Genomic DNA, 12,264 nt, shown 5'->3' on the forward strand with positions numbered 1-12,264 from the left:
AGTCTCCTCCGGACCTCCTCCCAGGCTTCAGCGTCCACACTTGTAGTTCCACCAGCCTAAGGCTTCCCAGGAAGAAACGCTGATATGTGGCTGGCCTCTCTTCTCTCTGGGCCAGACTAACCTCCACCTTGACTAAGTCTGTTGTCTGTTGCTATAACTGAGCAACTGAGGATCCCAGGCAGGACAGTGATAAGGAATAGACAGCTCATAGGTCTGCAGTTAGGCCTTCCAGGGTTGAGGAATGGCTTCTGGTGGTTGGGAACTCTACCTCCAGGGACATCACAGGATGAGAAGGCCATGTGACTTTATAAAGGGTTCGTTTTCAAGAAAACCATGAATCCTCTCACAGGTGAATCCATCCTCCGTGAGCTCTGCCTTAATTATTTCAAGGTGGTGGCACAGGCCTTTGTCCCCAGCACTTGGGAGGCAGAGGCAGAGGCAGACGGATCTCTGAAGCGGCAGCCAGCCTGGTCTACGTAGCAAGTTCTAGGACAGTCAAGGCCACATAGTGAAACGCGGTCTCAGGAAATAATCAGGGGCCAAAGAGACGGCTCAGCAGTTTAGAGCATTCGCCATTCTTCCAGAAGACCTGGGTTAAATTCCCAGCATCCACGTGGGGCGGCTCACCACTGCCTGTAACTCCAGTTTCAGGGGACATGAGTTCTTTTCTGGCCTCTGAAGGCACCATGAACACGTGTGGTACACAGACATACGTGTAGGCAAAACACTCATACGTATAAAACAAACAATACTAAAAGGTCCCACCTAGCCAGTCAGAATGGCTCACACCTGTAGCTCCAGCACTTGGGATGTGGTGGCAGGAAGATTGCAGGTTCAAGGCCAGCCTCTTCTACACAGTGAGACCTCTGTCTCAAAAACCCAGTCAAGGTCCCACCTATTAATTCCTCACAATGGTAATTACATCTCAGCATGACTTTTGGTGGGGCCATATGGATACATTCATTCAAAACCTAAGGTGGTCCTGTGGCACACACGTGACCCCAGCACTTGGAAAGTGGAGGCTGGGGGAACAGGAGTTTGAGGCCAGCGTGGACAACATGGAACTGTCTCAAAAAGAAAAAAAAAATGTACCTAGTGAGCATCTCTGGGAGCCACTCTGAGGAGCAATGGCGGGGCCATGGTGGAGCAGTCATGCTCCTTGCCTTAGTGGCTTGCAGGGAAGGAGACCCTAGCCACAAGGCCCAGTGTCTGCTCCTCCCTGTCCCCAGTTCTCAGCTCACTTCCTGCCTCCCTTCCCCAATGTAGGGAGGCACCTGGTCCGTGGAGAAGGTGATCCAGGTGCCCTCCAAGAAAGTGAAGGGCTGGCTGCTGCCCGAAATGCCAGGTGAGTTCCGGGAGAGGGTGGGGTCAGCAGGTGGGGTCCTGGCCTGGGGAGACTCCTTAAAGCCCTCAACCCACGCCTTAGGTTTGATCACCGACATCCTGCTGTCCCTGGATGACCGCTTCCTCTACTTCAGCAACTGGCTGCACGGGGACATTCGACAGTACGACATCTCCAACCCACAGAAGCCCCGCCTTGCTGGGCAGGTAGGGGCACTGGTGGAGGAAGAGTCTAGGCAAGATGGAGAGGAGGGGACGCTCCGGGGTGGTAAGGGAGGAGCAGGAAAAGCAAAACTGTGAGCCAAGGTACAGGCTCAGGACTGTGGAGTCCTGGCTGAGCACAGGAAACGACTCTCATATGAAAGCGATGCTAGCCGGGTGTGGAGGAGCACACCTTTGAGACAGAGGGAAGTGGATTTGAGTTCGAGGCCAGCCTGGTCTACATAGTGAGTTTCAGGCCAGCCAGAGTTCCATGGTGAGATGCTATCACACATACACACACACACACACACACACACACACACACACGATTCTAATCAAGGAGAACAGCTCTTCGGTAATGTCCACACCTGTATGAGTTACTCTTCTGTGATGAAATATCCCACAGACACAAAGGAGGAAAGGTTTATCCCAGCTCAGACTTTGAGCAGGGACAGACTCCATCGTAATCAGAAGGTACGGCGGCAAAGCAGGAGGCAGCTGGTCACATTACATGTGCGGTCACAGGAGGCAGAGTTGGATGCTGGGACTCAGCTTGTCTTCCCCTTTCCATTTGCTCTGGAATCAGACCCACTGCTGCTCAGGGTGCATCTTCCTCCTGATTAAAACTCTCTGAAATGCCCCACAGACAGACACTCCAGGCGTGTGTGTCCTCGCTGATTCCCACACCCAGTGAGGTTGATAATGGACATTAATCGTCACTGTATCTCTCACTGTTGCCCCCCTTTGTCCTCTGCACCCCTGAACCCAGATCTTCCTTGGGGGCAGCATTGTTAAAGGAGGCCCTGTGGAGGTGCTGGAGGACCAAGAGTTAAAGTGTCAGCCGGAGCCCCTAGTGGTCAAGGTGAGAACATCGCCCTGGCCTCACTGGCCCCTCAGACCCATGCTCAAGGAGAATCTGGGGGGATGCTCTGGGACCCATCTGTGTGTCACTTGGAGTCTGACCTCTTGTCTCCCCAAGGGAAAACGCATTCCTGGAGGCCCTCAGATGATCCAGCTCAGCTTGGATGGGAAGCGTCTTTATGTCACCTCGTCGCTGTACAGCGCCTGGGACAAGCAGTTTTACCCCGACCTCATCAGGTGAGCAGCAGTGTCCAGGATCACCTCTCCACCAGGCCTCCAGAAGGATCGCGTGGGCTCTGAAGACAACTCAGGAACTCCACCTGTGCCCTACCAGACAGACGGCCCATGTGGGCCCTGCCCATCCCAGGAACCCATTTATCCTCACCAAATCTTGGGGTGGGGGTGCTGGTCACATATCACCTCTCACCCTTTCTTCGTCTTCCAGGGAAGGCTCCGTGATGCTGCAAATTGATGTAGACACTGTAAATGGAGGGCTCAAGTTGAACCCCAACTTTCTGGTGGACTTCGGGAAGGAGCCCCTTGGTCCAGCACTGGCTCATGAGCTTCGGTACCCAGGAGGTGACTGCAGTTCTGACATCTGGATCTGAAGGCTCGCCCCAAATCCCCTCCTCTATGTTCTGAGCCCTCCCTTGAGGAGCCTGGCCTCACTCTGTTCGCTTGGCCCCCACTCTCCAAGGCCACATTGAGACTAGTGAGATCTACTGAGTAGCATCTCGCGACTGTTGCTTGTTGTCACTGTGCTGTTCCTAAATGAGCTCTTGAAGCCCCAAGAAATAAAATGCTGAGCCTGTCCTCAGAGCACTGTCGTGGAGGAGGAGGGGTCGAGCCTCAGCCACTGCCACTTTCTGCATGCAGAAGGCTGAAGTAGACCCCAGGATGTCGTAGTGACTAGTCGGTGCCAGTGATCCCAACATGATGCCCGAGATGTCAAACATCTCCCCCTTTACGGCCATCGAAACCTAAGGATTGCCACAGGAAACCCGAGGGATGGGCATGTCAGTCAATGTTGTAGACTTTTTTGGGCACGTGTGCACATGTGGTGTGTGTATGTGTGCATATCAAGCATACGTGTGGTGTGTGTGTGTATATATATGTGTGTAGTGTGCATGTTCAAGCACATGAGTGTGGTGTGTATATGTGTGTATGTTTAAGCACGTGTGTGTACATACATGTAAGGTCCAGACTGACCCTGGGTCTCTTCCCTGTTCACTCTTCACCCTATATATGGAGACAGGCTCTCTTGCAGCGAGGATGACAAGCCAGCTCACTCCAGGATTCTGTCTTCATTTCCCACATGCTGGGCTCACACGCAGGCCAGCCCCCCCCTCCAGTTTTCCCATGGGTTCTGGAGATTAGAACATGGGTCCTCACACACTGGCAAACACCTTACCCTCCAAGCATCTCCCCAGGGCTATGTTCTGTTTTGTATGGTCCTCGGTCTATGCTGTGCTGTATCACCTAACACATGGTTTTTCCCATGAAACTAACAATCTCACGCATCATGCCTTCTTTCCCTATAAAGTCTTTAGACATTTCCCTTGAACAACCAGTGCAGCTCTGACTCCCCTTCGCCTCTGTCACCCAGCACTTCCTCTGCAGCAGCTCCTCCCACGAGAGACCCTTACTATCCCCAGCTGCCTGAACCAACCTCATCACCAACCCGTCATTCTGCTTTGCTTGGACAGATTTCCTACAGAAAAGTGAAACCTCTTGAGGGAGGGTGGGGGGATCCTAAGGGAGGAATACTCAGGAGTTGTTGTGAATTGAACCTTTAATTCCCAGCACAGTTGAATATCAGCATAAAGTATGTCTTGATAGACAAGTTAATCGAGTGTTCGTTATGAACCAAGAGTGTCCTGGTTATTGTTCTACTGATGTCAAGAGACACATGGCCAAGGCCTGCCTGCTGCCATGTTTTCCCACCGTGATGGTGACGGCTCCTCTCCCTCTGGAATCTTAAGCCCCAAGTAAATTCTCCTTCCTGTATGTTGCCTTGGTTATGGTGTCTTATCACAGCAACAGAACAGTAACTAATACACACTGTCAAGTCCTCTGCGAATCTGTCCTTGGGGGTCACTTGGACTTGAGAAGACCGTCTGCTGTGCTAACCTTCCTCTCCCCAGTTTTTCCATCTATGTGAGGAGAAGCCCGTGCTTCTTGGAAGCATTGTGGAAAATTTCCCTGTCTTGATGCTCCTCTTTGTAGACCGTGCACAGGTTATAGTTCACTGGAGGAGGTCTCCACGGCCTCTCAGAACAAGAGAACAGGTGCCTCCTCACAGTTATAGGACAATCCAGGAGATGCCCCTACAGTCCCCTGAAACTTAGCGGACTTTAAAATAATACCTCTGGCCATATCCATAGAGGCCTCCAACTATGGTTACTGAAGACACAGAAGGTCAATTCCACCAGTCTGGTATTTTTAACTACTGTGCATTATTTACATAAAGCTTGAGTAAAAGCCGAACACTCTTAAATAAAACTTGATTAGACATACAATTTTGTTCTTTAAGCTAGCCCTTGTATAAAGAGCAGCCAGGAACTCTGTTGATTTCTTTTTCTTTCAAAAACCAGCATTATTTATATCAGAGCAGAATGGAACACAATCATACGGAGATCACCAAGGAGCATCCCCAGCTCTCAGCCATGAAGACAACTCCAGGGCAGGGTATAACAGCACACGCCTTTGAACCCAGGAGGCAGAAGCAGATAAGGGAGAATCATTAACACAATAAAACATCATCAAACTGATACTGCATGATCCAAGAGAACTCAACAAACCATATTAAAGTATGATGCTGGAAAGTTGGTGTGTGTGTACAATCAAAACATGTCTGAAACTCTCAAATAGTAATTCCTTAAAACTATGGTACCAGAGTTACTGAGGTGTTTGTAAGGTGGAGGGGGCCTCTCCACCTTCTCCCAGTTCTGACAGTGAACAGCCTTTTACTATATTACTATTGGTACTATTATTGACTTGATACCCATATTCTGGAGAGCACAGAAAATAAATCTTACAGAACCCAGAGAGAACCAGGCAGTGGTGTTGCACGCCTTTAATCCCAGCACTCAGGAGGCAAAGTTAGGAGGATCTCTGTGAGTTCAAGGCCAGCCTGGTCTACAGAGTGAGTCCCAGGACAGCCAGAACTACCTGGAGAAATCTTGTTGGGGGTGGGGAGTGTGGGGGTGGCGGTTGGGGAAAGAACCCGGAGAGAGGTGGCGCCGACCTGCTCTTTTCCTTAGTCTGCCTATGCTGCTGTCGCTGCAAAGTGACAGCCAAGACAAGCAGCCCCAGAGAAAAGCGGGTCACAAGCACGGAGCAAAGGAGTCTCAGGAAGGGAAGGAATATCTGCTCGAGAGAAGCAGGCTCGCTGTTATATCCAGATCCATGAGTCCCCCAAAAACCAACAAGTAGAAGCAAAGAGCCTTTCTTTATTTTATACAAGTTAGCAAACTCGGTCTCTCCGTGTGTCCAACATATTGGAATAATTGGAGAGCCCCGAACTCAGTTAGAGTTGGGTTTTTATAGTTGTAAATGTGGGGGTAAGGGATTTCTAAGGTTCAGGACCCCTGATTGGCTGACATTTGTCTATGGGTGTCCTGGTGAGTATGTGCTGGAAGGTGATCCTATCTACAGTGGTTGGAATGTTTAGACATTTCCTTTGGATGGTCTGTTCTTGGGTGGTGCTCAGATAATCTCAGTTTGTGGTTCTTCCTGCAACCAGGTATTGCTTCAGGGTAAACTACTGAGACTCAGGCCTCCATTAAACTTATCGATGGCTGAGTCCTACACTGGCAGGTGATAAAGGTTGGAAGTAAAGAACTTCCTTTGGGTGCTCTGTTTCTATTTAGCTTATCATGGCAGGCATCAACTTCCTGCCTCCAGCTGTGGTAGCTCTCTGCTTCTGGCAGCTTGGCCAGCGCCTGGCAATCTCCCCCTTGAGTCCCAGCTGGGGTCTGTGCTTTCTCAAGGCCCTGCCCTCTGCACATTCCCGTGAGCTGTCCAGGTCTAGACCCCCAGTGTCAGCTCCCGCTGGAAGCTGACTGTTGGGGATGTTTGTACACTCTGTGAAGATGTGCTGTTATGATTGGTCTAATGAAGAGCAGAATGGCCAATAACTAGGCCGGAGAGAACCGGTGAGACTTCAGGGGAGAGAGGAATCGGGAAAGATGAGTGGCAAAGATGCAAGCAAGACATTGAGGGAATTAGACATAGAGAATGGAATAAAGGTGGGAGGACACTGGTAAACACAGCTGAGTAACAGCAGGCTAATTTGAGCCATAGGAGCTAAAGGCCAAGCTTTCATAACTAACAGTGAGTCTCCAGGCTGGGAGTCCCACAAAGGGAAGTTTGACCTCAGTTGACTGTAGAAGCACTAAGTCCCCTCTAGAAACCAGTAAATACATCCATGTTGAACAATGCGTCAAACTTGAATCATAGCACTCTGAGGCAGAAGCAGGTGGATCACTATGGGTTCAAAGCCAGGCTGGTCTACACAGCGAGTTCCAGGCACCAGAATTACAGTGACGTCCTGTCTCGAAACAAAAGTATCAAAAGAAGGGAGTGGGGTAGATGGAGTGCTGACTCAGTGATTAAGAGCATTTGCTGGTTTTCCAAAGGACCAGAGTTCAATTCCCAGAATCCTCATAGTGGTTCACAACGATTTGTAACACCACAGATTCGATGTCCTTTTCTGGCCTTCCTGGGTACTTCCTTGTATGTGGCACACTGACATATATGCAGGCAAAACACCCATACACATAAAATAAATCAAAACAATCATGAAAGTTTGGTAATACCTCCGTGGCTGGGCACAGAAAATGCATCAATTTTCTTACAAGGCTATAGATTCCATGCTGTTATCTCCCCTAGGTATCCTGTTTCCAGGATCCTATGAGGCATCCAGGAAGGTGAACACTAAAAAAAGAAAAGAATTGGAATGTGCAGCTGAACACCTGTGGTGGAAGAGAGAAAAGGATTGGGATGTGTGGTTGAATGTCTGTGGATTGGGATGTATGGTTGAATGTCTGTGAATTGGGGTGTGTGGTTGAATGTCTGTGGATTGGGGTGTGTGGTTGAATGTCTGTGGATTGGGATGTGCGGTTGAAGGCCTGCAGTGGAAGAATTTCCAGGATTGTGGTGATCTCCTGAGGGCTGAGGGGTACTGGAAAGTTTGGGGAAGTTTTAGGGGTACAGCCATCTTGGTTTAGGCAACCACATGGTATGAACTAAGATGGCAATAAAGTCACAGAGCTCTTACTACTCTGTTGATGTCATAGATCAAGATGGTGGCAAACTACATGGTTACTTTGGAGTGCTGTGAGCTCAGTTCCATATGAAAACAAGCCCATTCCCATCAGGGAACAGATTCCGTGGGATCCACGCATTTCAAAATTCAATGTGGAAGTCAATACCTTTATTTTTTTTTCAAACAAACATCCAACAACAACAACAACAAAAAAGCCAAGCGGTGGTGGTGCACGCCTTTAATCCCAGCACTCAGAATGCAGAGGCAGGCGAACTCTGTGAGTTCGAGACCAGCCTGGTCTACAAGAGCTAGTGCCAGCACAGGCTCCAAAGCCACAGAGAAACCTTGTCTCAAAAAACAAAAACAAAAACAAAAACAAAAACAAAAAACAAACAAACATCCAAGTTAGATTAGGATGGCTATAACAAAAGAAATAACCCCTCTGACTGCAGTGGCATTCGGGGACTGCGAAAGGGCAGGCCACTCAGGACAGGAAGGCACAGGACATGAAGAATGATGAACTTCCGTCAGCGGAAGGGGTGGACTGCAGTGGGACTGTATTTGCTGGCAAGTGCAGCAGCATTTTACTGTGTTTGTGAAATCAATGAGACTTACAACAGGTTGGCTTTGGGACACATTCCGCAGCACCCTGAGGAGCCTCGGGAAGGAACCACATGGACACACTCCTTGAAAGCTCGGTTACTCTCCCTGCCCTTTTGGTTGTGGACAGTTATTTTTCTGATACCATACTTACAGATGTTTTTGTTTCTTTATTCTTGTACAGGAGCTGATCCCCAAACAATGGGCTACTGTATCATACCCGGATGCTTGGCGGTTCTCTGCAATCGCCACCAGGCATTCGTCAAGGCTTCTAATCAGATCAGCAGGCTACAACTGATTGACATCTAAAGCAGACACTGACTTCTCCTGATTACAAGACTGCTGGTACTATATGGAAGCTAATCACAAGACTGCAGTTTCCTCACAAATCTCAGGAAGTTGTGGTGGAGCAGGGACTTAAAAAAAATGTGACCAGAGGACTACTTTATCTGAATAATAATGACTTCTTAAGCCCGAGAAACTACTAAAGAATCATTGTTGCTGACTTCAGATTCTGGAAGTGAAATAATGGCTTGTTATTTGCAGTCTTTAGAAACTTGAAAAAGTACCCGAATTTTTATTTCTAGTCTATGTGCAACATAGTATGACCCAGATTTTTTCCGTTGGGGAAAACAATGAATATTTCCATTGTGTTAAATGTAAAAGGGTCTGGCCATGATCATAAATTTAAATTTTATACATTCAAAAAAAAAAAAAAAGAAAAGAAAAGAAATAACTCGGGGCTGGAGAGACGGCTCAGCAGTTAAGAGCACTGTCTGCTCTTCCAAAGGTCCTGAGTTAATTCCCAGCAACCAAATGGTGGCTCACAGTCATCTGTAATGAGATCTGGTACCCTCTGACCTGCGGGCATACATGCAGACAGAATACTGAGAATACTGTACACATAATAAATAAAAAAAAATTCTTAAGGGGCTGGAGAGATGGCTCAGTGGTTAAGAGCATTGCCTGCTCTTCCAAAGGTTCTGAGTTCAATTCCCAGTCAACAACATGGTGGCTCACAACCATCTGTAATAAGATCTGGTGCCCTCTTCTGGCCTGCAGACATACACACAGACAGAATATTGTATACATAATAAATAAATAAATAAATAAATAAATAAATATTTAAAAAACAAAATTCTTAAAATAAAAGAAAGAAATAACTCTCCAGTAAGGCCAAAAATAACAAAGGAAAAAAATCAGAAAACCAGGTGATAGTGGCACATGCCTTTAATCCCATCACTGGGGAGGCAGGGGCAGGTGGATCTCTGAGTTTAAGGTCAGCCTGGTCTACAGAGCAAGTTCCAGAACAGCCAGGACTGCATGGAGAAACCCTGTCTCAAAAAATAATTAATCCTGATTTAAAACCTTAATAGCTATCTTGGTTTTCTATTGCTGTGAAGACACCATGACCAGTACACCTTAGAAAAGAAAGTTTCCAGTTTCAAAGGGTGAGTCTGTGATCATCATGGAGGAGCAAGGCAGCAGGCAGGCAGGCGTGGTGCCCGACCAGTAGCTGAGAACTTATACCTGACCCACAAGCACAAAACAGAGAGAGCTAACTAGGAATGATGGGACTGTGAAATCTCAAAGGCCACCCACCCCCACCGTGACACACCTTCTCCAACAAGGCTACTCCTAATCCTTCCCCCAAACAGTTGCACCGACTAGGGACCAAATGCTTAAACACATGAGCCTGTGTGGTGGAATTGTCATTCCAACCACCACAGCAGCCTGTGGGATGCTTCTACACACAGAAGCTACGACCATGGTCTAGAGCAGTACTGAACTGAGCCACAGTAAATGGCTTTCTGTTCTCCCTTCCCCCACACCGAATCCAAAGCCTTCCAGTGTTCTAAGAGGGAACCTGGTGGAAGATTCTTGGGTACACGGTGCATATAGGAGACAAAACACAGGCTTTGGAAGTTTCATTGGCATTGCTCACGCTCTCTGAATTTAGGGCAGGAAAAGGTGTACTGAATGGGACGGGAAGACGTTAGGTCAGCCAGGACAGTGGGCTCCCCTTCCTATCTTGGGAAATTGTTTATTTTCTTTATTTTCCTTGACACTCATTTTGGCCTAATCATTTCCCATCCTGGTCAGAGTTTAATCTCCATCCTTGCGGAGGTTTCTGCACTACAAGACACTCATGCACGCAACCTGCAGAATGTCCACCACTAAGGAGTGATGCGGGATGTCTTCTGTATGTGTGTTGCTGTTATTGGTTCATGAATAAAGCCGTTTGTCCAATGGCTTTGCAGAGTAAATCCAGGTGGGAAATCAGAACGGAGATATAGAGAGAGAGTAGGCAGAGTCAAGGAGACGCCATGTAGCTGCCAAAGGAAAAAGACGCCAGAACAGAACGTTACCCAGTAAGCCACAGCCTTGTGGCAATACACACATTAACAGAAATGGGTTAATTTAAGATGTAAGAATTAGTTAGTAAGAAGCCTGAGCTAATAGGCCAAGCAGTGTTGTAATAGTTTCAGTATGATTATTTGGGTCTGGGAAGCCAGGAATGAACAAGCAGTCTCCGTTTACAAAGGAATACTTTGTCATCCTCCACAGCAATTTTTAAAAACCTATTCTAGGCACAGAGTTGCATGGCCACCACAGAACTTTCTTTGATCCTTCCCCACACTGCCAAGAAACTCTCTTTCCTGGGATCATTGCTGGTCAATCAAGACCTTGGGACCCCTCCCCAGTAGGGCCATGGGACAAGTCTCCCCAAAGAGATGAGATCAAAAATCCTCCCAGATGGGTTTGAAATCCTAGATAAGCCCCCAGTTGTTGGAATAGCCTTGTATCACACGCAGCGACACAAACAAGGTGAAAGTAACCTGGCAAGACAATTTATCTGTGCAAAAAGTGTGTGCTATGACCCAAGCCAGGCTGCAGGACACTAGGGAAGAAAGTGAACTTAGTGACTGTGTCTCACCCCATGGCTGGGAGCTTGACCTCACAATCTGACAGGACTGACTGGTTCATAGCTGGGGTAAAGGGGAAGCTGTGATAGCCAAGCCTCAGGATACCCAGAGACTAGACAGACAGGCATGGACACTAGGGACTCACAGGATGAGGGAGGTTCTCAGAACACTGCCCCTTGGTGAGCTCGCCACCTTTGGCAGAAACAAAAAGTTCTCACAAGCCTGATACCCAGACAAATCCTTTTAAACCATAACATTCCACCCCAGGACCATAAAGTCCAATGTGATCTCATAATACAGAATGCATGCTTACCTCTAAAACATCCCAAATTTCAATAGCTTTTATAATGTTAAAAATCCAAATTCAGAGTTGGGCATGGAATGCCAACATTCAGGAAGCTAAGGCAGGGGCATTTAAAATGTTTTCTGAGTTCTAAGGTAAAAACAAGTTATATATGTCACATACACAATGGCAAGGAACAAACATTTTCCCTCCGAGAGAGGAGAAAGATCGCAATAAAAGATCTGACCAAAGTAAGAGCAAAGGCGGCAGGGAAGACACCAACCCAGAGTCCCACGTCTGTTACCAAGGGCTCCAGGGCCCATGTGGCCTTGTCTGAGCTGCCACAGACTTAGCGCCACCCTCACATTCTGTTACCTGTAGCACACATAGCTGCCCTCTTGGGCAGGCTCCGCTCTGGGTTTACAGCTTTTCTTGGTAGATGATTCATGATCCTGGCACTGCTAACAAAACCTGGGGTTTGTCTTAGTTAGGGTTACTCTTGCTGAGATGAAACACCAGGACCAAAGCAACTTGGGGAGGAAAGGGTTAATTTTACCTACCTTTCCATTTAACAGTTCATCATCAAAAGCAGTGCAGGCAGGAACAGGGAGGCAGGAGCTGCTGCAGAGGCCATAGAGGAGGGCTGCTTACAGGCTTGCTCCTTTTCATTCTAGATCTGCATAAGAGTGGCCATTAATAACCAAGCAGTTAATACTAGGCTGTCTTGATATCTCCTCTGCCAATGCTGTTAATCAAAAACTCTTCAATTTAGCCTCAGGCAG

General features: G+C 47.8%; 2 protein-coding genes across 2 annotated transcripts in view; both read left to right on the forward strand.

The window, feature by feature from the left end:
• Window positions 1-3,215, forward strand: part of LOC126490009 (methanethiol oxidase-like) — an 11,600-nt gene extending 8,385 nt beyond the window's left edge. The window contains exons 6-10 of the mRNA XM_050124652.1: window positions 1,267-1,345; window positions 1,427-1,548; window positions 2,312-2,404; window positions 2,522-2,640; window positions 2,849-3,215. Of these exons, the coding sequence (XP_049980609.1) occupies window positions 1,267-1,345; window positions 1,427-1,548; window positions 2,312-2,404; window positions 2,522-2,640; window positions 2,849-3,011 (576 nt within the window). The 3' untranslated portion in view covers window positions 3,012-3,215. The remainder of the gene's footprint in view (window positions 1-1,266; window positions 1,346-1,426; window positions 1,549-2,311; window positions 2,405-2,521; window positions 2,641-2,848) is intronic.
• Window positions 3,216-8,185: 4,970 nt separating this feature from the next.
• On the forward strand, window positions 8,186-8,581 carry LOC126490010 (transmembrane protein 251-like). Its single transcript, XM_050124653.1, has one exon. The coding sequence runs from the start codon at window positions 8,186-8,188 to the stop codon at window positions 8,579-8,581; it is 396 nt and encodes a 131-aa protein (XP_049980610.1).
• The last annotated feature ends 3,683 nt before the right edge of the window (window positions 8,582-12,264 follow it).

Source organism: Alexandromys fortis, unplaced genomic scaffold, assembly GCF_014885135.2.
Source record: "Alexandromys fortis isolate MF-2015 unplaced genomic scaffold, M_Fortis_MF-2015_v1.1 scaffold_218, whole genome shotgun sequence".
NCBI lineage: Eukaryota > Metazoa > Chordata > Mammalia > Rodentia > Cricetidae > Alexandromys > Alexandromys fortis.